Source organism: Ochotona princeps, chromosome 11 (genome assembly GCF_030435755.1).
Source record: "Ochotona princeps isolate mOchPri1 chromosome 11, mOchPri1.hap1, whole genome shotgun sequence".
Taxonomy (NCBI): Eukaryota; Metazoa; Chordata; class Mammalia; order Lagomorpha; family Ochotonidae; genus Ochotona; species Ochotona princeps.
The window spans coordinates 66,057,510-66,082,101 of record NC_080842.1 but is presented as its reverse complement, the minus strand read 5'-3'; the positions used below and the strand labels follow the sequence as shown (position 1 = coordinate 66,082,101).

At 43.4% G+C, this 24,592-nt stretch overlaps 1 protein-coding gene across 1 annotated transcript in view; it reads left to right on the top strand.

The window, feature by feature from the left end:
• Nucleotides 1–302: 302 nt before the first annotated feature.
• CD38 (CD38 molecule) overlaps nucleotides 303–24,592 on the top strand; it is a 36,147-nt gene continuing 11,857 nt past the window's right edge. Inside the window, exons 1-2 of the mRNA XM_004579347.4 lie at nucleotides 303–805; nucleotides 24,200–24,329. Coding sequence (XP_004579404.2) covers nucleotides 570–805; nucleotides 24,200–24,329 — 366 coding nt within the window. The 5' untranslated portion in view covers nucleotides 303–569. The remainder of the gene's footprint in view (nucleotides 806–24,199; nucleotides 24,330–24,592) is intronic.

Sequence of the window (24,592 nt, the reverse complement as noted above, 5' to 3'; positions counted from 1 at the left end):
GTTGATGCCTCCACCTGCCCATCAGAGTTGATGAAGTTTAGAGAGGTTGAGTAACTTGTCCTATGTTAAAGTTTAGCTGCTGAATGCCTCTTGAGTCTCCCAAGGTGGCTGGTTAGACATCGTGGAAACTAAGAGGTGCAGGTGGCACATTCTTTCACAGGCAGTTGATAATGTGTAGATGTGGGGACACAGGTGGGAGGTCGGTCCTTAAACTTTCCAAAAACCATTTCTACCTAGAGCACAGGGTTGATAAAGAGAATGTCCAGTGGCAGCAGGACGCACTGCACTTGAGGGGACAGACAGTGAGGGAGGCTTGCTTCCTTCAGCCACTCAGGAGTTGGGGTGTGAGTTGCTTTTGTAATCTCCCAAGTGCCTTATCGAGTCCGGCCACCCAAGGAAGTTTGCAGCAGGGGGCTAGGGGTGGGGAAGGGAAGCGGAGAGTCAGAGCAAAGCAAAAGAGAAAGGAACCGTGCGGTTGAAGAACCGGGTCAGCGCTCCCTCGGTTCCTTCCTAGCCCAGTCTGGTGCCCTCCGCTCCTGCTTGAAGCAACAGCAGCCGCATCCCGCGCGATGCCGGACTACGAATTCAGTCCCGCGTCGGCGTCGGAGGACAGACCGCGCGGCGGGACCTCTCGGCGAGTCTACGTTGTCCTCATTGTCTGTCTCCTGGTGATAACCTTCATCATGGCCATCGGGATCGGAGTCCTGGTCCTGGCCCAGAGGTCCTCGGACAGCACCGACTACGTCTCGGGGATCATTCTGGGGCGCTGCCTCAGCCTCACTCGAATTGCGCGGCCTGAGCTAAAGTAAGCTGTCTATGAAGGAGCGCTGCTGGGCGCCCTGCTCACTGAGCACCTCTGGGCACTTGGGTTGTTCTCTCCCCTGGGATCCGCCGCGCACTGCTGTCGCTGTGCACCCCCGCACGCGCATCCCTCTGGGCACTTTGCGCAGGCAGCAGTCTGGATTGCCCAAAACCTAGCGTTCTCCACTGCGCCCTGAGCGCTGCTAAGCAGCGCGAGTGTTGGGTTCGGCGCACTCGGGTAAGAGCATCCAGGGTAGGCGCCCAGCGCTCTTCGCAGAGGCTTCTCAGCCCGACTAACTGCTGGGTGGAAACCGACTGGCTGGTGCAGGGGCGTCGCTGACTTGACTTGTTCAGTTTTGCAAGGGAGTTTCTGTCCTTTGTCTCCGCCGGGGAAGTGTCCCAAGACGGATACAGGCGACACTGGGTTAGCAACCGTGTGGACTTGCAGCTGACAGGCGCTTTGTTGGCTTCTACAAAATCGCACCCCAATCTTGCCTGCGCTGAAATGCGGACATCCGTAGAAATTCTACCCTCACCACCGCTCTCTTTATTGCATTCCCAGGGTTTGGTTTCATCAGAAAGCTAGTTTTCAGTTGAAATGTGGGTAAAGTAACCAAGTGGGGCAGGCGCTCCTGCAGTCCACGCTCGGCATTGGACATCGCGTTATTTCCCGTCCAATTCCCGTTAGCACCGCGACTCCCTCAGAGGCGCGGAAGTGGCCGCTGGGGAGGAAGTGAGAGCGGGGCGTTCTGACAAAGGCGCCTGAGGTCAAGTTTGCAAACAGCTCTTGGGCAGGAATTCCAGGACTTTCACTGGTAGGTTCATCTAGGGAGTATTGAACAGTCTGCACTTTAATGAATTAATTAAACAAAGCGACTGGAATTCCGTCTGAAATGGCTGCGGGGTGTCTTTTATTTATTTTCACCTTTATTTTATATTTTTAAAAGTTGCTTTGGTTGCTACTCAGTCACTTTCAGCTGAGTTCACGCTGCGGATTAAGTTAGCATATGATTATTGATGTGGTGTTTGTGGGGTTGCCCCCTGCATATTAAACGGCCATGGTGTGATGTGTGTGCACTTTTTCAACATATTCAGAGGTATTTGCTGTATCTGCTCAACAAATTAAATTGTGTCTATTTAGATCATTATTCCAGTTAACAAATTAGGAAGGTATAGACTGTTAGCATTTCGGTGAAACATTCAGACATTTCTATGATCGCGTGTGCACACATGTTTTGCATATATAACAATGTGATGCTTCCTATTGAAGCCTAGCAGTTCTTTTAGGCCTTTTGTAACCCTGCGGGGTTGTTACTCTCGGAATCTTTTTTATAGATAAGCAAATAAAGGTATGGGGTTTGAGTGAATTGTCCGGAATTTGGCCCCAGAAACTGAAATGTTGAGCCACCCAACCATGCTGCCTTTACCATCCCATAGGTAGAGTGACCATGGAGTATGTGGGCTTGTCCAGCGGGCACTGCCAACACTCAGTACGCTGAGCCTGCTGGCTGTGTACCAGAGCATGTGTCACCGCCGGCTCAAGAGTGTGAACCTGGGGGTCAAGTGTGAACCACTAGGAAAGTCACTTTTTTCTTCATCCCCAGTACTCTGAAGTGCACTGTATCTGCCACCCGGAGACAGTCTGAGGGTTAAAAGGCATAATCCTGTTGCTATAACAAGCAGTATTCACAATGTTAGCTTATTTTCTTGTTTTAGAAGTACAAAATCACAGAGCATTTTCCGCTGTAATAAACCCAGAAGAAAGCGGACCATCTAAAGTGATGGTCTGATTGTCGTTTTTGTATCACAGTGTGGCCTTCAGGCCTCCAGTGAGGGAACCGACATGGACTCTTGTTTTCCGCTAGTATTCGCTTGTTCACACGCCACGTGGTCTTGGAGGGCTTTCAAGTCAGCACATACAGATCTAACTCCTCTTTTAGAGACAGAAAATTCCAGATAGGATGTTACAGGGTAGAAGTAACTATGTCCAGTAGACAGAAAATTAGTTTGTTTCCCATTTTTTAGTCCTTTTTGTTCATTTAGCAAATGTTTTCTGAGCTTCTGTTGTGTTTCAGGTAGTGTTCTATTGGTGCTACAGGAAGTTCCCGCATTCCTGAAGGTCTCGTGGCACTCGGGAGCCACATGCTGCAAGGAACATCTTCGTTCCTACACTTTTGGGTGCATCCAGAGTGCAGCTTTAGGATAGACTTCTGGGGATGGAATTGCTGGGCCCAAAGAGAATTGTGCGTGTTGTGAATTTAGATACTTCCGAATTCCCTCCAAGAGAGCCGCGCCGTCTGAGCTGTGCCATCACGCCGCTCTGTGGAAGGCCAAGCTCTCCTGCAGTCTATTTCCTGCTGAATGTCTTCAATGGTTAGTTATAAGAAATGTGACTCATGTGATTGTTGCTCATCACCCCTGAGTCTAACTCCCTTGTGTTTGTTTCTTGGCCATTGACATCTTTCTCTGGGATTTTCTAGTGCAGATACTGGGTCATTTCTAAGGAGTTGCTGATTTGGGGGGGCGGGTTGGTGAGTCCATGATATAGTTTAAATAATATTCTCTCTTTCTCTCCCTCTCTCTCTCTCTCTATCTCTCTCACACACACGCACACGCACACTATTCTCTAGCCATGTCCCTCAAATCTTGACCCAGTGTACCTGCTGCTGGTGGTATTCTGGGTTTCATCATTGCTGTGAAGCCATTTTCTATACATCTCCACTAACAGCTTCCTGCTCGTCTCTTTGGCCTCTAGCAAAGGAGAAGGTCCTTGAGATCTACCTTCATCTGTCTGCCACCCTCATGCTAGGAATGCAGTGGAGCAGTCAAAGTCTCTGGAGAAATGGTGTAACATAGTGTAATATTATACATCATAATGAATAGATTTTAAGGACTGGCTTACACCATTGTGTAGGCTGGTAATTAGAAGGTCTTCATGCTGGAGCAGCAGCCTGCAAACCCAGGAAAGTGCTCACATTGTAGCTTGAGTTCAAAGGTGTCTCTGACAGGTTTCCCTTTCTCGTGCCTGAAAAATCTTTTTATTTCTTAGTGCAGTCAGGTGCTTAGATGAGGCTCACTCATGTCCTGGAAGGTAGAGTGTTTTACACTAACTCTGTTGATTAGAATGCTTACCTTATCTGACAAAACCTTGTGAACACCAAATAGATGAGTTTGATTGAATATCTGGGTGCAGTGATGTAGACAAGTCCACACAAAATTCATCATTACTTAGGTGTTTTGAGATTCTGTCACATAGTACCTTATTTCCAGGTGTCATTTTGTCATTAGGCTAACAACTGCAGCATCAGAAATGACTGCATTAAGGTTTAGTGACTCAGGGCATCAAGTATTTATTTGTTGTGATTGATTCTGTGGGATGGCTGGGATCAGGTGGATGGCCTGTGCCACAGGATGTTGGCTAGGGTTGCAGTCCTTCGGGGGAAGCGAGTTAGCTGCAGCATCTCAGGTGTCTCATTTAGCGGGACTGGTTCCTGGGCTCGACTCAGCTGGTCAGACCACCCTCTGTAGTCTCAGGGCCTCTCCTCCTCTGAGTGATCTCCCCTCACTATCTCTCTCTGGTGCAGCGGATTTCCTTCAGAGTCCCTGGACTGTCAGGAATGGGCCAAGGCAGGCCTCTTTCTGCTCTAGAACCAGCACTGGCCTTGCTTTACTGCCACCTATTCTGTGGCTTCTCACAGTTCCCAGGCCAGCCACATTCAAGAGGAGTAGGGACTGACTCCATGCCTTGATGGAGGCAGTGACTAACAATCCCTGAACAGCATCAGCCCTTCATATATGGTTATGTGAGCATTTTTGTTAGTATTTTCTTCTGCCCCTTTCTATTTCTTGGTTATATCTGCTGGCCCATGTTATTACTTTTTAAGAAAAAAACTTATTTAGTCCATATATTTAAAAGGCTGTGTGTGTGTGCGAGAGAGAGAGAGAGAGAGACAGAAAGAGAGAGAGAGAGAGAGAGAGAATATATCTTCCATCTGCCAGGCCAAAGCCAGGAATCAAAGCTTCTTTTGGGTCTCGCTCCTGAGTAACAGGGACGCACTAACTTGGATCATGTTCCACTGCTTTAGCAGGGAGCTGGATCAGAAGTGGAGCATCTGGACTCAGGTACCCATTAAACATGCAGGTGCTACAGGCAATGCCTTCACTCACTGTTTCACAGCTCCAATCCTCCCCCATTTTCTTCTACCTTAAATGGCTAGATTTCAAAAATGGGAAATTCTAATTCAGGTTTTTTGGAATAAAAACACATTAAATCTAGGAACCTTTGTTCAATTTTATATTTTGAGGATCTAGACTACTGCCTAGAATATAATATGCATTAAATATTTGCTTGAGCTAAATCATTATTATATAAGGAGATATGTTCTAAATTATATCATGAATTTTACAATACCATTATTCCCAACTCCATCAATTTTTGTTTGCAGCCCATCCAGTGTTAAATTTTCTTTTGGTGCAGAATTTGTTGATATATATTCTATAGGTTATAGAATTTTATATTCCTGACCTGTTTCTTTCCCAACAACCTCTTACTCTCACAAAATTCATTTTCTGCCAGTCTTCTGGGTGAAGCAAGCACATATTTTCTTTTGTTATAAAATGGGAACTTACTTTAGGGCTATCTTATTTGAAAAACAGAGCCAGAGAGAGAGAGAGGGAGAGAGAGAGAGAGATTTTCCATCGTTTGGTTCACTTACCAAATAGTCACAAAAGCTAGGCCATTCTAGGCCAAAGCCAGAAACCTGGCACTCTATCTTGGTCTCCCACGCAGGTGGCAGGAACCAAGCCCATGAGACATTCTTCAGTGCTTTCCCAGGTGTATTACCAGGGAGCTGGATTGGAACTGGAACAGCCAGGTAGCAGGCAGTGTCTCTGCCCATTATGCCACAATGCTAATCCCCAAGTGAAGCCTTTTGGAGTTCCCTCAGAAGTAGCAAAAGCGTATCATCCTGGAACCAATCAGCCCTGGCTGTTTTGTGTCCTGGTCACACACAGGAGCTCCCTTCTGTCAAAGAAGGCCTTAGACACGTGAGATCTGACAGTCACATGGCCAAGACTTGGCAAAGTCTCTGCAGCTGATCAGCACTGACAGCCTCTCTCAGGCTATGGGTGGGTCTGCAGTGTCTGGACCAGGTCAGGACCAGGGTAGAGGCAGAGGCTTGGTGGAGAGCCTGCTGGAGGTACTAGAGGACCAGCACTCGGAGTAAGATGGGCCTCCAAGGAGGCTGCTAGAATCTTTTCACCTTGGTGAAGACCAGCCCTTGGCATGGATGGCAGGGATGTCAGGGATGGCAGAACTGATGTGAGCTAGACTGCTGGCTTTTGGGGGTTGGTATCTTCTTGCAGCTCTGCTCAGGCCTGCCTCTGCAAAGACTGGGGACAAGAGGAGAGGGACTGTTGTATTCACCTCTGTGTCCTGGTTGTCTAGCAGATTGCTCTTCATGTAAGTTTGCTTAACTGATCTCCCTCAAGTGTCCATCATGCTGGTTGAATATTGCCTAAGTAGAGAAAGAATGAGAAAAAAATCTCTCACCCAACTGACCCAACCTTCCCATGGTCATGTCTGCCCATGTCAGCTATCTTTTCTGATTCCTGCCACAATTTCTTTCTCTTTCTCTTTCTTCTAAAATTTCCAGCAAAATTTCTTAAGTGCCAATCTCCATTTCTAACTTCCTTATAACTCTTATTTTTAATGATGTTAGCATTTTACTAAACTTTGCCCAATAAAGTTCATTAGTGCAAAAGATCAAAAAAATTGAAGCATTTGTGGAATATCATGTGCTTGGTGCTAGGGCTAGTGTGGAGGACTCACAGAGGAGGAAGATACAGGTATGGCTCTCCAGGAGCATGCCTCACGAGACAGACAGGTGGTAGGAGCAGAGGCACCAACTTTGGCACAGAGCAATGCAGGGTTGGATTGTAAGGAAAGAAACGTGAATTGCTGAGCGTGTGAACCGGGTGCCTGCATCATGCCTGAGAGGAAGTAGTCGTCATTCACCTGGTGCTTCAGGCTCAGGACTTTATCAGAGAAGGAGCACTGGGACCCAGTGCTGTGATGCAGCGAGCTCCGCTGCCACCTGTGAAGCTGGGATCCCATGTGAGCACCAGTTCGAGTCTCAGCTGTTCTGCTTATGATCTACCTCCCTGCCAAGGCACTCAGAAAACAGCAGATAGTGATACATGTTTTTGGACGCCCCCAACCATATGGGAAATCAAATGGAATTTGTTGGTTTCAGTCTAGCCTACCCTGGCTGTTGAACCTGCAGATGGAAGACATTTCTCCATCTCTATTCCAATCCCTTTTCTATATAGCTCCGCCTTTTCAAATATTTACATAAATATTTTTCTGAAAGTCTTATTTATTTTTATTGGAAAGGCAGATTTATAGAGAGAAGAAGACACAGAGAGAAAGATCTTCCATCTGCAGCTTCACTCCCTAGATGGCCACACCAGCCAGAGCTGAGCTAAACTAGAGCCAGGAGCCAGGAGCCCCTTCTGGTTCTCTTATGTGGGTTCAGGGTCCCAAGGCTTTGGGCCATCTTCTACTGGTTTCCCAGGCCACAGGCTGGGAGCTGGATGGGAAACAGAACATCTAGGACACAACCTGGTACCCATGTTGGATCCTGGCTCTTGCAATAGGAGGATTCATCAATTGAGCTGTTGAGTTGGGCCCCAAATAGCTATGTAATCTTTTTTTAAAAAAGTAGAATATTAGATCTTTATTTGAAGACAGAATTTCAACATGAGGGTGTGCTGAGGAGTGTGTGTGATCCAGTGGAAAGAAGCAGGAACTGGGGTGGGACATGCAGATAATGGCTCCTGTGAAGGAACATCACTACCTGAGCAGACTCTTTAAAGGTGACGGAAACTTGGGGAAGAACTCACTGGTGAGAAGGTTTGGGCTCATGTGGCCCCTCTACAGCCTGGACCTGCTCAGCACACAAGAACACGTGAGAGTGACCATTCTGCTCAGAATAGAATTCCGGTAGAGTTTTTCTTTGTGGTGATGAAATAACCACCTGCTCACCCGCAGGACTCCCAGTTAGGCCAAGATCCTTTTTTGGATCATGGGTCCTGTGTGTTCCAAGTATTTTCTCAGGGCTTTGTGCCGTGATCACCAAGCCTTCTTCAACCCCATCTCCTTCTGGGGTGTTCTGGGCTGTCGTAGGTGTATTTGACTGAAATGCAAAGGTGAGTGGGGGAGGTAAAACAGGTTTGTCCTGTGGGGGATTTGGGTGCTGCTGTGGTTACAGATGGGGAAGAGGAACTGTGGGGTGTGTTATTTGTGGGAGGAAGCGTGGAGTAGAATCAAATAAATGAAATTTGGGGGCCTGTAGGCTACCAGAATATCATGGGAGTAGAATCTTCTGGAAGGAATGACCTGGAAAAGCCTGGAGTGGGCGAGATGGCTGAGTGTGAGAACAAGAGGAGAGCGAAGAGGAGACTTTCTGGCTGAGTGTTTTGCTTTCAAAAAGGTCAGGGTTATCCGCCGTTGAGGTCATGCCCATACTGCTGGTATCTGTTGTTGAAACCGCACTCAGACTCTGCTCTGGTGTTGTAATTAACAACTGAGGGAAGTGGCAGTGGTGGTGGTTAGCCTGAAAAGCTGTTCTCAGTTTCGTTTTTTCTGTTCTTTTCTTTGGTAAGACTTATTTATTTGAACGGCAGAGTAACATACAGAAAGAGATCCTCCACCCAGTGGTTAACTCTCCTAATGGCCGCAACAACCAAAAATTGTGCCAGGCTCAAGGCAACAGCCAGGCTCTCCACCTTGAGCTTCCTACGTGGGCGGCAGGGACTCAAGCACTTTGTCATCGTCAATGCCTCACTGGTCCTTTTGCACGGAGCTGGATCGGAAGTGGAGCGGAGACCTGAGCTGACACAAATACAGGATGTAATCATCCCACCCGGTTTCTTACCACAGCACCACAGCACTGCTCTCGATGTTTGCTCTTTATCACAATGAGTACTCATGTCTTTTCTGTTTCCCCCTTTCATCTTTGTCTAAGGCTCTTTGCATCCTTAGATTCAACAACTGCCAAAAGTCAGATTGCTTAAAAGGAAATGTTGGGTATCAGGGTTTGTGGGTTGTCCACAGTGCACTGGGAACTCTACTCAGTCTATTTTTTATAATTCTTACAATCCTTTCTCAACAGTCTTGGGATCTACAATGAGATTTTCAGAATCAAGCACTGTCTCACATTTAGGCTGGCTCTGCCATTTGGGGGGACCAGTATGGAACAAAAATGCAGGAGTCATTGTTCAAAAAGAAGGAACAGCTTTTCCTTTCTACCAGTCCACCTGGCTTGAATGGATTTTAATTGCTATTTGGTGTTGAGCCCCCTCCCTGGCAAAGGGATACTTCTGGGAACGCAGCAATTGCTTCTCTTTCTGTTCACCTTTGAAGTAAGGCTACAGAAGGCCAAGTCTGCTGGTGGTTGTCGGACATGCTGTCTGCCTCGTGCAGCTGGGTCAGGAAGATGCAGTTCATATCTTTCACCCTTAACACTATGCCCAGGGAAGGCACTGTTGGTCAGTCACAGCAAGCTGAGTGAGCCTGGGTGCAGCATCAAGACTCCACACAGTGCACTGTTGTGATGCTATCAGTTACTGGGAACTGTTCTAAGAGAGGATGTTTTTTGTGATTCTGCGTCAGAATCATGTTGCTTGTTATCTGAAGCAGGAAGGTATGTTACACTCTTTCCACCACCCAGGATCATGCCATCTTTTTTCCATGCGTGTTTGGTTCTGGGATCTTCCATTTAAAAGAGTGACTGACAAATGGGAGTGGGTCCCAATGCTGGGTGGTGATGGGGAGGCAGGGTGGGAACTTGGCACAGAGGCTGTGAGAGTATGGGGTTGTTGAGCTTGAAGGAGTTTCACAGGGTGCACACCGGCAGTCAGGTGTCCCCCACTGACTGAAGAGCAGCTTGTTGCCAGGGGTTAGGTGTGTGTTCTATAACTCTGCCTGGCAGAATCAGAGCTTCAAGTGCTGGTGAGTACTGTAACAACAGTCAAGTTGGCCACATGATAGAAATTTGAAATCATTTTCCAAAATGTAAATTTAAAATGTTACGACGTTTTAAAATTCCTATACATTTTAGAAATTATGTATTAATTGCCACACATTAGGGAAAATATACATTTGTTTTTGGTAGTGTAAGTAGAAGTAAAGTGCTTAGTACAAAGTACTAAATACAATTGCATCCATTGGGCCCTGTGCGGTTGCCTAGTGGCTAAAATTTTCACCTTGCATGAGCCGGGATCCCATATAGGTGCTGGTTTTAACCCTGGCAGCCTTGCTTCTCATCCAGCTCCCTGCCTGTGAAAGCAGTTGAGCACGGCCCAAAGCTTTGGGACTCTGCACCCGCGTGGGAGACCAGGAAGAGGCTCCTGGCTCCTGGCTTCAGATCGGCTCATCTTGGGCCATTGCTGCCACTTGGGGAGTGAATCATCAGATGAAAAATCTTCCTCTCTGTGTCTTCTTCTCTCTGAATATCTGATTTTGCAATAAAAATAAAATAAATCTTTTTAAAAATTCACATCCTTCTAGTTGCATCCATTTTGCTGCAAAAAGCAGGATTTCGGTCTTCTTGTCGCTGAGTAGTGTTCCATCGAGTGTGCACACCCCACAGGTGCGTGTGCATATCACACTGTCTTTATTCAGTCATCTCTTGATGGACAGAAGGAGTGATTCTAAATCTTGACTATCAAGGATTGAGATGTAGTAAGGGGGCGGGGCGATACAGAGAACTCTCTCATATGCGGAGTGCATTTCCTTTGGGTAAGATCCCAGAGCTGAGGTTGGGCTAGCTGATAGATCTAGTTTCAGATCTGTGAGGAATCTCCATACTGTTTTCCATAGTGGTTACACTAATTTGCATTCCTACCAGCAGTACATGCAAGTAACTTTTTATCACACATTCTCACCAGCATTTATTATTTTTTTGGGTTTTGAATGATAGCCCTTCTAACTCGGTGAAGGGAAACCTCCGTGTGGTTTTATTTGTGTTTCCCTGTGGCTAATGACGCTGAGCATTTGTTTCATGTGTCTGTTGAATTTCATCTTTTGAAAAATGCTTGCTCATGCTCTTTGCTCATTTCTTAACTGGACTGTTTTGTTATTGCACTTTTTGAGCTTTTATAGATCCCTGATTTAAATCCTGCATCAGTTGTGTATTTTTGTTGATGAGATGTGCTTCTTGTAGGCTCCAAATAGGTAGCTTTTGGTTTTTGATCCACTGACCCAGTCTGTATGTTTTGAAAAAGTTTATTTAAAAGGTGGGGAAGTCACAGATACATGTGGATCCTGTTTGGGAGTAGAGTGGGTCAGAAGGCAAAAGATAAGAGAGAGGGAAATGTTTCTGCCTTCCACTTTGTGGCCGGGGGAAGTGAGAGAACACTTCTTCACAGTGCCAGTCTTCGTGTGATCTTGGGAAGGGGAAAATTTTTACCGTTACATTCTTTGCTAATATGTCTACCTTTCCCTGTTTCTGTGTTTATCATATTCCTAAGTATTATTTGTAAAGGTGGGCAGGTGGTGACAAGTCTTTGTTGGTTTCGGTTTATTATAAGTGAAAGCTTTGCTGGGTACAGTATTCTTGGTTGCAGTTTTTTTCCTTTTAGTACCTGGACTATGGCTGTCTCTTCTCTCCCAACCTGTAGGGTTTCTGATGAGAAGCGGGCTTGCAGTCTGACTGGAGATCCTTTGACTATAATGTATTGTGGTGAAGATCTTTTCTGACCATGTCTGTTAGGAGTTCTATGTGTTTCCTATGCTTCGACGTCCTCATCTTTCTTGAAACAGTGGAAATTTTATGCAGTTATTTCACTGAACATATTTTTGTTCTAGTACATTCTCTTTCTACACCCTCAGAAACTCCTAAGAAACACGGTAGGTCATTTCACAGAAATTATTTGCATGTCTATTTTATATGATCTATAAGTTACCATCTAACTTCATTAAACTTTGAACTATTCACTAATAGTAAATTTAAAAGTGTATATATTCAATTAAGTAATCAAATGATTCCTGGGTAAACTTGCCAAACAATACCTTTCTTAGCTCATTTTCTTTTGCTGTAGCAAATATCTGATGTTGGAAAATGTATGAAGAATAGAGGTATATTTAGCTCAAGATTTTGGAGATCTAAGACTATAGAGCCAGCACTGGTGAGGGCCTTGTGGCTACAGGAGAATAGAACCAGCACTGGTGAGGGCCTTGTGGCTACAGGAGAATGTGATATATACAGAAGAGATCATATGACGAGACAGAAAACCAGAGGCGAGCAAGAGACCAGGCCTGTTGTGCTAACAACTGTCTCAGAAACTAACTGCAGAGGCTGACGACAAGCTCTTCTGAGGATGGAGGCCTCATGCTCTGCTTACTTCACACTAGGACTCCACCTCTTCAAGCTTCTGCCACCTTAGCACCTCTGCTCTGAGACCAGGCTTCCAACTCATGAACATTGAGGGTCACCTTAAAGCCATACTGAAACTATAGCAATACTTCACATTGAATTTGAAAGGATGTGCAGCCATGTTTCTGCATATTTCCAAGTTTTAACTATTTTTGCATTTATTCAATAAATGCTGCCAGTCCTCTGTATTTATGGGTCATCAGTTCTATGATCCCATGGATAGCCAAATCCACAGATGCTCAATTGCCTAGTATAAAATGGCATACTATTTGCATGTAACTCACGTATTTTATAACCTTTATATGATGCAAATGCTATATTATAGTTGTTAATACTGTGTTGATAAGGGAATATGACAAGGAGAAAATATCTTTAAATTATTACCATAATTTAAAAAATAGTTGATTGAGTTCCTGGGTCCTGGGGTAATACTGTATTTACTAAGCTCCTTTTGAGGTCCACAGACTCTTTGGGATCCTGGAGACATCCAAGTAAATAGAATACTAATTTCCTGCTCACCCAGAACTTGACTTGTTGTAGGGGGAAGCAAGGATCGAACAAAACAGGAAACAGATGGTAAAAAGTGCCAAAATTATTACTGTAGGGTACTCAAAGTTTCGGTTGTCAAATGAGAAAGAATTTAGTAGAAAACAACACTTTAACCACAACCTGAAGGAGGGAAAACAGAACATAGGGACATGTGGGAAGTACATTCTAGATAAAAGGAATAACGTATGCAAAGTCCATGGGAACAGTACAGAATTCAGGTGTTGAGACTTTCCATTATGAAGAATTTCAAATGCTTGTTATTTTCTCTAGTAAAACCAGAGGCTGTCATTTTCAAACTATAACCAACTTCAGTAGTTACCAATATTTTACTCTTAACTTCATTTGTCTCCTCACTTTTTTCTAAGTTATTTTAAAGCAATTCATTTTGTTTCTGTAAATTCTCCAGTCAGTATCTGCCTTAAAAATAGCCATTAAAAGCAAAATTTAAAAATCCCATATGGGTTCCAGTAGTAGACCTGGTCGCTCCACTTCCCATTCAGCTGCCTGCTAATGTACCTGGGAGAGCAGTGGAAGATGGCACTCGAGCCTGGGCCCCTGCACTCTGTGGGACATCCAGAAGAAGCTCCAGATCATGGCTTTGCTTGCTATTCTTCCCTGTCTCTTCTTCTCTCTGTGCAACTCTGAATTACAAATAAAAATAAATAAATTGTTAAAAAGCGTAACTGTGGGATGGTGCCACAGAGGAGCAGACTAAGTCAGCACCCCACATGGATGCCAGCATTCCACATGGGTACCATTTCAAGTCCCAGCAGCCTCACTTTTGATCCAGCTCCCTGCTAATGGGTTGGAAGGTAGCAGAGGGGAGCCTGGGGTTTTGGGCTCATAAACCCACTTGAGAGATCTGGAAGGTGATCCAGGCTCCTGGCTTCAGAGTGAACCAGTGGATGGAAGATCTCTGTGTGTGTGTGTGTGTGTGTCTTTACTTCTTTTTGTGTAACTCCGCCTTTCAAATTAAAATAAATGGACAACTATAATACTATTACCTTACATAACAAAATTTAGTTATTCTTTAATATTATCCAATATCCACCCTCTTACATCTTCATGGTTATCTCAGAAATATAGTTTTGAAATTAATATGTTTAAATTATTTCCTTGCTACTGTAGGCAAAACCTTATTTCAAAAATCCTTTAGTGTACAACTATGTTCACTCGCCTGTTTAAAAAGGTTTATTGATTTGTTGAATAGACTAAGTAATACGTTTTGGAATTTTCTGTCTGCTGGATTGGACCACTTACATCATAGTGGTGATGTTTAACATAGTCCGCTGTTCTCTTTAGTACCTGCACATGGACAGTGAATTTAGACTCATACGAGGTGTGAGGGTGAGGCAGGGTTTCATTATAGAGAGAGCTATGTAATTTCTTCATCATCACATCATGAATCCCTTAATGTCAGGTTTTCCCACATTTAGGAACATCACCACAATTGCGTATTATCTGCCTAACCCAACCTTTATAAGTTACACTACAGCTTTTTATTTTATTAGTTTAGCAACATTTCATGTTTGTTTTCGGGATTGATGGTTTCCATTGGAATGACCAAATGGATCTTTTCTAGTTGGAAGATTCCTTTATTAATCATTTACTCTAATGCTGCTAGTCAGAGGGCTGCCTGACATCCACTACGTAGGTAATAGAGGGTAGCAGGACAAGAACGGGATCTGGGAAGACATTCAGAGGTTCTTTCCAATCTTTCAGCGGAGAGATGACTAGCTTGGATAACAATGAATGGCAGAAAGAAGCCGATGGACACTGCATGTGTTTTTAAAGTGGATCCCAGGTAAATTGCAGTAAGTTTCAATATGGGATGCGAAAGATTAAGGAAAAAACAATAAGAAAGTCATAAATTTTAACCAGGGCAATTGGAAGAATGAATTGCCATTTCAAAGAGAGAGAGCAAGTTGGGAGAAATCAGCAGTTCGGTTTTGCAGTGCTGTCCGTTGCCTCTGCCATTCAGCTGTTGACTAGCAGGTTGGTTCTTTTGAGTCTGGGGATTGTCCAGAGATGAATGGCTGTAGGTACACAACTGGCAGCCAAAGAATGTGGAGACTCAAAGGAAGAATATGTTTCAGAGTGAGGATAAACTCATTGTTGTTCTGATTGTCCAGCTGTGATGAAGATGGAAAATTGACCAATATATTTTAGACTTGGGGAAAATTGTATTAATGATAGTCTTTCTGGAGCACACTCTGAAAAAAATTGGAAAAAGAGAGGGCTATGAGAGTTACAGACAGGTCTTGTAAGGAATTTTGGTGGAAAGAATAGGAATGAGATGGTGGTTGAATGGAGCAGGTGATCAAGATGGGGCTTACTTCAAAGAGGGCTTCTCTGAACTGGGCTGAGAGATTAGCTAAGAATGCTTCCAGATTTCTACAATTTCCCTGTCAGTTTCCAATTGCCCACTAATATAAAATTTAGTAGCATTTTAATGTGATTCACCTATGGTTATTTTAACCAAAACATTCAAAACAACAAGCCTAACCATTTATGAGTATGGGAATAGATAATCAAGCAGATAGAAAAAAATTTTGGTGTACTAGCAAATAGTCTAGTATTGAATAAAGACAGGTTGCTTGTTTGTACACAGAATTTTGCTGGTGAATATTGTGAATCAGTTAAACAGGGAACTTAAAAAGGCTTTTGCAGCAAACAAATTTAGAATGGCCAAATACGATTCCGGCCGCTAAAGGAAACCCTGAGAAATAGATCAGATCAGAAAAACACAAAAACAAGTTTTTCTTAAGCAAGTGATACTAGAAAGAACAAATGCAACATGATGAGCACAGCACAGAAAATCAAATGATGCAATGGAGAATTAGTGCCGTGTGTGTTTCAAAGTCTGAAGACAAGAAGAACAGTGGTTATACTTGTGGATTTTTGTGGCTGATCTAGATGGGGAGGAGGAGATCATCTTTGGCGAAAACTATTATCAATAAATATCCACTCTGGAAAGAAGTGATGATGATAATCTTGTTTCTTAAGACAAAAAGGAAATTGAAAATTGAGGTCAGAAAGTTGAGGGGTAAATGGAGCATTAGACTAAGATTTCCTTTCCTTCTGATGACTGTTTTTCTAATTATAAAAGTGAAATATGTAAAATATACACAAAAAACTCCATAAGGAATATAAAATCTCTGAACTTCCAAACCTTCACTAAATATAATACTACAAGCTTTTTTAAAATTGCAAACTTAAAGAAATCCACAAAATGAAGAGAAGTATCTCCTCAATATAAGCAACTTATAGATCTAATTCAAACTTCTTTTGCATGGGATACTTCAAAAATAGCTAGGATCACTTTCTGTTTTCTACCAGAATATTCCAAATACGGCACATCCACACAGGAGAAAGCTACTCTACGTTCTTGGTTCCTGGGTGGGTTGTTTTTATATTTATTTATATTTGTTTGAAAGGCAGAATTTTATAGAGAGAAGGATCTTCTATCCGCTGGTTCACCACGCAGATGTCCAGAATGGCCAGAGTTGAGCTAATTCGGAGCTGGAATCCAGGGGCTTCCTCCAAGGTCTTTCACTTGGGTGGGCCAGGCTGACAGCAGGAGCTGGGGACTCAGCGGGGTCTTCCATGAGGGTGGTAGGGGCCCACATGCTTGGGCCGTACTCCTCTGCCTTCCCAGCCATGTTAGCAGGAAGCTGGATCTGGAGTAGAGTTGTTGGAACTTGAACTGTCACCCTGCTAGGGGAGGTTGGATAGTGGCAGCTTAACACACTAGGCCACTAAGCTAGCTCTAACCTCACTAACATCTTCATATCTATAAGGCATGTCCGGCTTTCATTACTGGAGAAGAGCTTACACTTTTCAGGAGTGGGTATAAATCTGTCTTCATGATGTCAGTATGATTTTGGATGTTCTTTCATGTTGCATGGATTAGTAGTTTGCTTTTTGTTGCTGGGTTTATTGTATGACTATACGCTACAGTTTATGTAAGCATTAACATTTGTCTCCCATTTACTTTTTGGACATGATGAGTAACCACGCATGCACATTAGTGAGCAAGTTATTATATGGACATATGAAAAAAGCTGAGCCGTGTGGCAGATACATTTTTCTACCTTTTTTTTGAGAAACATGCCAAATGTTTTTTCAAGGTATTAATTTGACATCCGCACAATCAGAATAGCCTCGTTGCTTCACTTCCTTGTACTTGACATTGTCAGACTTTTACATCCATACTAACACATTTGTAGTGCTGTTTTGCTAGAGTTATTAAAAATTGTTTTATTTGCTTGAAGGACAGAGAGACAAAGACAGAGACAGACATATCCTCCATCCAGGGATCCCTCCCCCAAAGCCCACAATAAATCGGGCTGACACCATTAATTGGGTCAGGCTGGAAACATCCCATGTGGATGGCAGTGACTCACCACCTCACTACCTGCTGCCTGCCGGGACCTGCATTCCTGGGAAGCCTAATGCCAAAGCTACAGCTGGAAATTGAACACAGGCACTTCAATGTAAAATATGAAGTGTCTTACTGGCGGGATAAACACCCACTCCTAACTTTCAGAAGCACCTTCATTGTTGGTGTAGATTGCTCCTTGCAGTTCTGTGGGCTTCTTCTCCTGGTCTCTTAATGTGGTGTGCCTGCATGCTGGGTCAGTGATCAAATTCTCCGTCCTTTAACACAACCCCAGGGAGTCTAACCGCCTTCTCTCTTCTCAGCTCAACCTCATACACTCACCCATTTTTTTCCATAGCTTCACTTTAAAGTTGAACAGGCATGTTAAGCTCAAAGATCCAAACCTGAACTTCTGAACGGAGTCCTCTCCATTCCCATTGATGGCAACTCAGCTGGAATGGGCTCCAAACCTTAGAATTATCATGATATATATCTATTTTTGTGCCTAACGTCCTTTATCCAATGCATTAGGAAAATGACAACAAACCCTGCATCTGTCCCTTCTTATCATATGTGCCACTGCCTGCTCTGGTCCAAGTCATCACCTGCGCTTGTCCAGGTGAGTGGCCCTTTCCGTATTCACATCCCGTACAACAAAACTTGCAAAGAAACCCTGTGACATTTCACGGATGTCTGGTGACTCTTGGCTGTGAGTCCTCTGTGCTTCCTCCTGCACCACACACAGAAGCCCTGTCATGGGTTTGCCGTCCTGGCCATGACGTCTCCTGTCCAAGCAGACCTTGGCTCCGCTGCTCTGTCTTGCCCTCTCTGCTTCGGGCTCACTGACTTCCTGGCTGTTTCCTGTGCCCATCAGCGCCAAGATTTCTGCATTGCCTTGCTCTTCTTCCTGGAGTTGTATCCTCTGGTGTCTGTGGGGCTCAGCCCCTTGTTTCCTCCATTCTTGGCTCAAACGTCACCTCCACCCACCTCTTCGACACTGAACTGAATACCGCTTCCTCCTTCACCCCTGCTGATGCTCTAAGCCTAATCCGTGCTCTCCCTTCGTTCCATAGATCTGTACTTTCCTAGCGTACCTTGCCATTTACATATTCAGCGTGTTTATTGTTTGATGTCAGTCTTGATCTAGAAGAAAATAAACAACCAAAGAGAAGGAACCTTTTTCTGTTTGTTGACTTGTGTGCCTTATGTGATTGTAAATTTGTCTAGCTTAATAAATATTGTCTATACTAATGAATTAACGATTTCTGTGCTTTCCTTCAGACTTGTTTTTTTATCATATATATATTTTTTATTAATTATTTTGCATTATGTGACAGTTTCATAGGTTCTGGGAATCCCCCTCTCCCCCTCCCCTCCCCCCTGGTGGATTCCTCCACCTTGATGCAGTATTACAGTTCAAATTCAGTCAAGATTCTTTCCTTGCAAACATATACCAAGCATAGAGTCCAGCTACCCATTGTCCGGATGGGTTGAACAGTTTCTTGGGGAGACCGTTTCTGGTCTTTAAGATTCTATTTAGGGCTCGGCAGTGTGGCCCAGTTGCTAAGGTCCTTGCCTTGATCCCATATAGCTGCTGGTTCTAATCCCGGCAGCTCCACTTCCTCTCTGTCTCTCCTCCTCTCAGTATATCTGACTTTGTAATAAAAAAATAAAATAAATCTTAAAAAAAAAAAAAGATTCTATTTAGAAAATTCCTGTTGAGGGAATCTCAACAGTCACTCATTTCTCCCACTAGATGGCACTCTTTACCCTGACAACAGGCTCCAGGCTTCAGGTGTGAGAAGGAACAGCTGAGTTAACCTGCTTGTTTTCTTTGAGCAGGGCTTATCCTGTAGGACTCAGTGGCTGGAGATTCAGAGATTGCTGGCTGCTGCCCCGGAGAGCTAAGCGTCTTCAGGCAACGACTTAGGATGTCAGAGCTTTCCTCCCCTGGGGAGCGACACGTCTGAAGGGACTTTTGCTTTATCGCCGGGGATTTCGAAATGAAGTTGTGATTCACAGGAAGGATTGTAAGTTGATAGAGTGGTGACAGTTCAAGGTCATGGCGCCCGAAGCAGGCTAGCTGTATGTCAGGTGCACCCAATCAACAATCAACCTTTGTGCCCCTTTTCCACCTAAGAGAAAACTTCATCTCATTTGCTCTTGTTTCCCTGCTTTCATCTCAGTACCTAAGAATTACTGTACCTATCTGTGTCTTGAACTTTTCATGCAGTGCAGGGAAAAGATCATTCTTCTTGGGTTCTTTGATGTTCATTTCTGGTGGAATCCTTGCTAGTCCTTCCGTAGGTCATGACTGGACGCTTCCTGTGGGGGGCAGCATTGTTCAGCCAAAAGAACGAGGTTTGGCCTGTGCTTTGGTGTCTTTCGGTCTAAAACAGGGAGTAATGATAACATCCAGAATGCAGGCCGCCAGGGCCTAGGGAGCAGAGGGAAGGGGACTTGGCATTCAATGTATTCAAATTTGCAGTTCTGTAAGATGAGGAGCTCTTGAAAGGGGTACAAACAGGACTTCAGCTTGCTGAGCTGCACACGGAGCATGGTGAAGGCGATAAATTGTGGGATTCTTGTGCTGTACCACGAATGAGCACGAGGAAGAGGGCTGGGGGGCGGGCCAGGCGGAAACGCCAGCCAGTGTGTCTATTATGCTCCAGCTGGTGGTGTTTTCGTTCTTTCTCTTCGAACTGGAAACTCGTGTAAATAGAAATAGAGCCTGTGTCCTCTCTTCTTCATTAACAAAATCTCTTGAGATTAGGAAGCTCCAAGTCAGGAAAGCCTGGATTTTCTGAAAAGTTGCCTGATGATGAGAAAGGCCCATGCAGGCAGGCTGGGCTCGCTCCTGTGGGGAACACCTTGTCACCCTGGAATGTGAATGCCAACAGGAAGCAACTTCGGGGGAGAAAAGAAAATCGAAGAGGATGCTTGGCTTTTAAAGTCTGATGATGGAGCAATTGTGCTTGAGTGGTTCGAGCTGATACAATGAATTACTTCCAGAGTTTATGTAATCGCACAGACTTGCTTGGTTCTCTTGGTAACTGCAGTCCCCATGATGGTTGGTGAGTCAGGTGCTTCTGGAAAAAAACTGTTTAAGACAAATGCATTTCCGTTAGCCATGTCTCAGACGGGCATGCCCAGTCATAGGGAGAGGTGTTTCCCCATTATTGGGAGCTGATAGATAGATAGATGATAGATAGATAGATAGATAGATAGATAGATAGATAGATAGATTGATAGAGGTGCCAACGCACAGCCTTCCTGCCCCAAGCAGAGACCCGTAGAACTCTCATGGCTGACGTTTCCATGGAAATAAAAGGATCTATCTATCTATCTATCGGTCATGCTCATCCAGCAAACATCTCATCTAGCATCTGTCTAACATCTATCACGTATTAATCATCCAGAACTTCAGGAATGACTCTTCCTGAGTTAGAAGGATCTACTTCCGTCTCTGGGCACTGCAATCTCAGCTCTTTTATTTCAATGTGCGTCTTTCAGCCTCACAAAGGCTAGTGCACACAGCCGAGGTGAAAGGTTTACTTTGAATGTATTATGTATGTAACTTCTTAGAGCTTATCTCTGAATGATTCATGCCCACTTCAGTGATTTTCAAACCTGACCAAGCATCAAACTTATCTGGAGGCCTTGATAGACCTCAGCTGCTTGGGCCCTAACTCAGTGTGGCACAGACTTCAAGAAGCGCATGGAAGCCTGGAGTGAGAAGAAAAGCTTGCTTTGATGCCCCCGCCACAAAAAACTGAAATCCATGCAAAGTGCTTTCATAATACACATTTTCCTTGAATAAAGTGACAACGAAGAAAGCAGACATCTTTAAATTGTGTGCTATCTTAAGGGGAAAGTATTTTTTTTTAATCCATTAAGTATGATGTTCGTGATTCTTAGTATATGAGTTTCTCTAGTTGAGGAAATTCCCATCTATCCCAAATTTGCTTAGTACGTTTATCATGGAATGGTTTTGGGTCTTGTTAAAGGCCCTTTCTGTGTTTGCTGAGATTATAATTTTTTTATTCTTTATTCTATTATTCTAGCATATCACACTGATCGATTTTCATGTATTAAACCAATGTTTCCTAGGGTAAAACCCACATGGTAATGTGTAGAATTAATTTTTATTTGTTAACAATTTTTGTTTTTCCTGGTATTTTTATGTCAGATTTTTGTATAGTCATTTGTAAAGGATATACATTATCCTTTGTTGCATATCTGTATACAATTAATGTTTAAAACAAGTATAAAATATATAAAATCTATAGAAACATATACAAAATATTTACAAAACGTATAAAATGTATGTATAAAACATGTAAACTATAAAATGTATAAAAACGAGTATAAAATACCCGCAGGTTTCTTCCTTGTGATATTTCTTGTCTGACTTTAATACTGGGCTCATGGAATAGGTTGGAAGATGTGGAATAGTTTGTGAAGCCTGAATGTTCATTATTCTTTAACTGGAATTTAGCAGCAAGAGCCGTAAGTCTGGGCTTTCTTTTGGAGCAATATTTTGAGTATCATTTTGGTCTTCTCAGTTGTTATATCTAGATTTTCTATTTGGTATTGAATTTGTTTTGGTAGTTTGTGTTTTGCTAAGAACGTGTCTAGTTCATTTGAGTTTTAGAATTCATTTGTATCTAATTGTTCATAGCATTCACTAGTCATGTTTTTTTTTCTTTAGGGAAGGTAGTGATCTTCCCTATTTAATTCTTGATTTTATTCACTAGGTCTTTTCCCCCCTGTTAGTTTAGCTAAAGATACGTAAAGTTTGTTTATTTTTTTTAAAGAACCAATTTTTAGTGTCATTGTGTTCTATTTTTCTATCTTCTATTTTAAAATTTCTGCTGTAATCCATTATTTCCTCCCTTCTACCTGTTTTGGGTTCACATTGACCTTATCTTTTCCAATCCCTTAGAGTGTAAGGTTGGATTACCGTTTGGACATGTTTATTCTCTTTGAATTTATCTATAGACATCTCTCTTAACACTGAGTATGTTTTTCTTTTTTCTTTTTTTTTTTTTTTTTTTTGGCTGATGCTCAAAAGTTTTGTTATTATTGAATTTTTGGTTTTGGTCTCATTTTCCCTCGTGATTTCTTTTTAAAAATTTATGCTTTAGGGCCTGGCGGCGTGGCCTAGCGGCTAAAGTCCTCGCCTTGAACGCCCCGGGATCCCATATGGGTGCCGGTTCTAATCCCGGCAGCTCCACTTCCCATCCAGCTCCCTGCTTGTGGTCTGGGAAAGCAGTCGAGGACGGCCCAGTGCATTGGGACCCTGCACCCGTGTGGGAGACCCGAAAGAGGTTCCTGGTTCCCGGCTTCGGATTGGCGCGCACCGGCCCGTTGCGGCTCACTTGGGGAGTGAAACATCGGATGGAAGATCTTCCTCTCTGTCTCTCCTCCTCTCTGTATATCCGGCTTTCCAATAATAATAAAATCTTTTAAAAAAAATTATGGTTTATTTCCCTTTCATTTGGAAGGCAAAGATACTGAAAGAGAGAGACAAAGATCTCCCCTCCACTGGTTTGCTCCCCAGCTGTCCACAGCTTCCAGGGTTGAGTCAGGCCAAAGACGGGAGCCACACTGGCAGTCGTTCACACTGGCAGCAGGGACTCAAGGATTTGCGTCCACACCAGCTGCCTCCCATGGTGCTGTTAGCAGGAAGCTAAAATGGGGCCAGGACTGACAGCTAGTCAGTGGGACAGGAGAAGCAGGTGTTGAAGTGTGCTGTTAACCACTGTGTCAAACGCACTGCTTAACCCGCTGAGAGTCCTTCCACATGTTGGTTAATGTCAGTGTCCCTTCTGACTGTGATTTGTATTATTAAGTCCATCATGATCAGACAACACACCATGTATGATTTGTTGTTTTATTATGAATCATAATTTGCCGTTTTATTTCTTTTTAAATTTCAGTCTTTCTGGCATATTAACACTGGTTTTGTGATCCAGCATGTAGTCGGTGTTAGACCTCCACTTACCCTTCGGAATGCGTGTCTCGCTGCTGTGCGAATTGTTCTGTGTCTGTCAGTTCTAGCTCCACTCTGGCTTTGTTCCTTATTTCCTTATTGATCTTTTGCCCACTTAATGAGTCATCTGTTTTTCTGTTTTCAAGATTCTATTTGTGTTTTGACAATTTGGCTGCTCTGTATTTCAGTTGGGTCTGTGGTTTTATCCTGCTTGGAGTTTATTGAGCTTATTGAGACAGTAGGCTATTATTGATCAAATTATAATAGTATTTCTTCAGATATTTTTTTAGTCTCTTCCCTTCTGTAACTTTCAATATTGATTTACTCAATGTCAAATCACCTGTCCTTGCTTCTTCAAGCTTTTATTGGTATTAAGCCTCCAGTGAAGTTTTCTATGCTTTATTTTCAACATCATGATTTCTATTTTAGGCCTTAAAACAAAACTTTTATCTAGTTAAGTGACATTCTTTATTCAATGATATTTCATTCTCATAGTTTCATTCCAAATGCATTTTTGAGACCTCAATTCCTTCATATGTTGGTTTACTATGTTTATATGTAATATAGGCAGTGGGCACAGAAAACCATATTAACACCATATTACCATAGATGGGAACTCTCGAGGGAGTTCAGGGAAGAAGGTAAACTTACTGGTGCCAGCCAGGGTTTTATGAAGTGTGAAATCTGGGAAACAGAAACCTGATTGCTTTTACATATTCTTTCCAATTTGACACTTAGGTAATGGACATTGGTGATGAGATTCTAGCTTTAGCTCCAAATAGACACAGATCTGAATCTTGGCGATAACACTGTCAGCAGTGTGGACTACAGAAGGTCTTTTAGCCTCATCAAGTTTCCCTTTTATCGGTAAAGCAGGAAGGGTAGCATTTTGTCATAACAATGTTGTACAGATGACAGCTATGAATTGCCTGGCACCTAGACACTGACTACTGAGAACTTTGATAATTTTGCATCAAAAATAGCTTAAAATCTAATGACCCATGTTTTGTTTATTTTCCATGCTTCGCCTCTTAGGGATAAAGACTGTAAGAAAATATTGGATGCATTCAAAAGTGCGTTTGTTTCCAAGGATCCCTGCAACATCACAAAAGAAGACTATCAACCACTGATTAACTTGACTGCCGACCCTGTACCTTGCGACAAGGTAACTAAAATGAGTCAGTGATTGGTTTTTAATTTTAAAAATTAAATATTTTTATTTATTTGAAAGGCCAACAGAAAGAGAGATCTCCTGTCTACTCCCCCCAAAAACCACAGGTCCGCAATATCCAGAGCCAGGCCAAGCTGAAGCCAGGAGCTTCCATCTGCCTCTCCCACATGAGTGCCACTCCCTTAGGGGGCCGGCATCCAAAGCGGCATCATTGCCTCCGTGCTAACGGCCTGTCCCACGCAGTGAACGTTAAAACT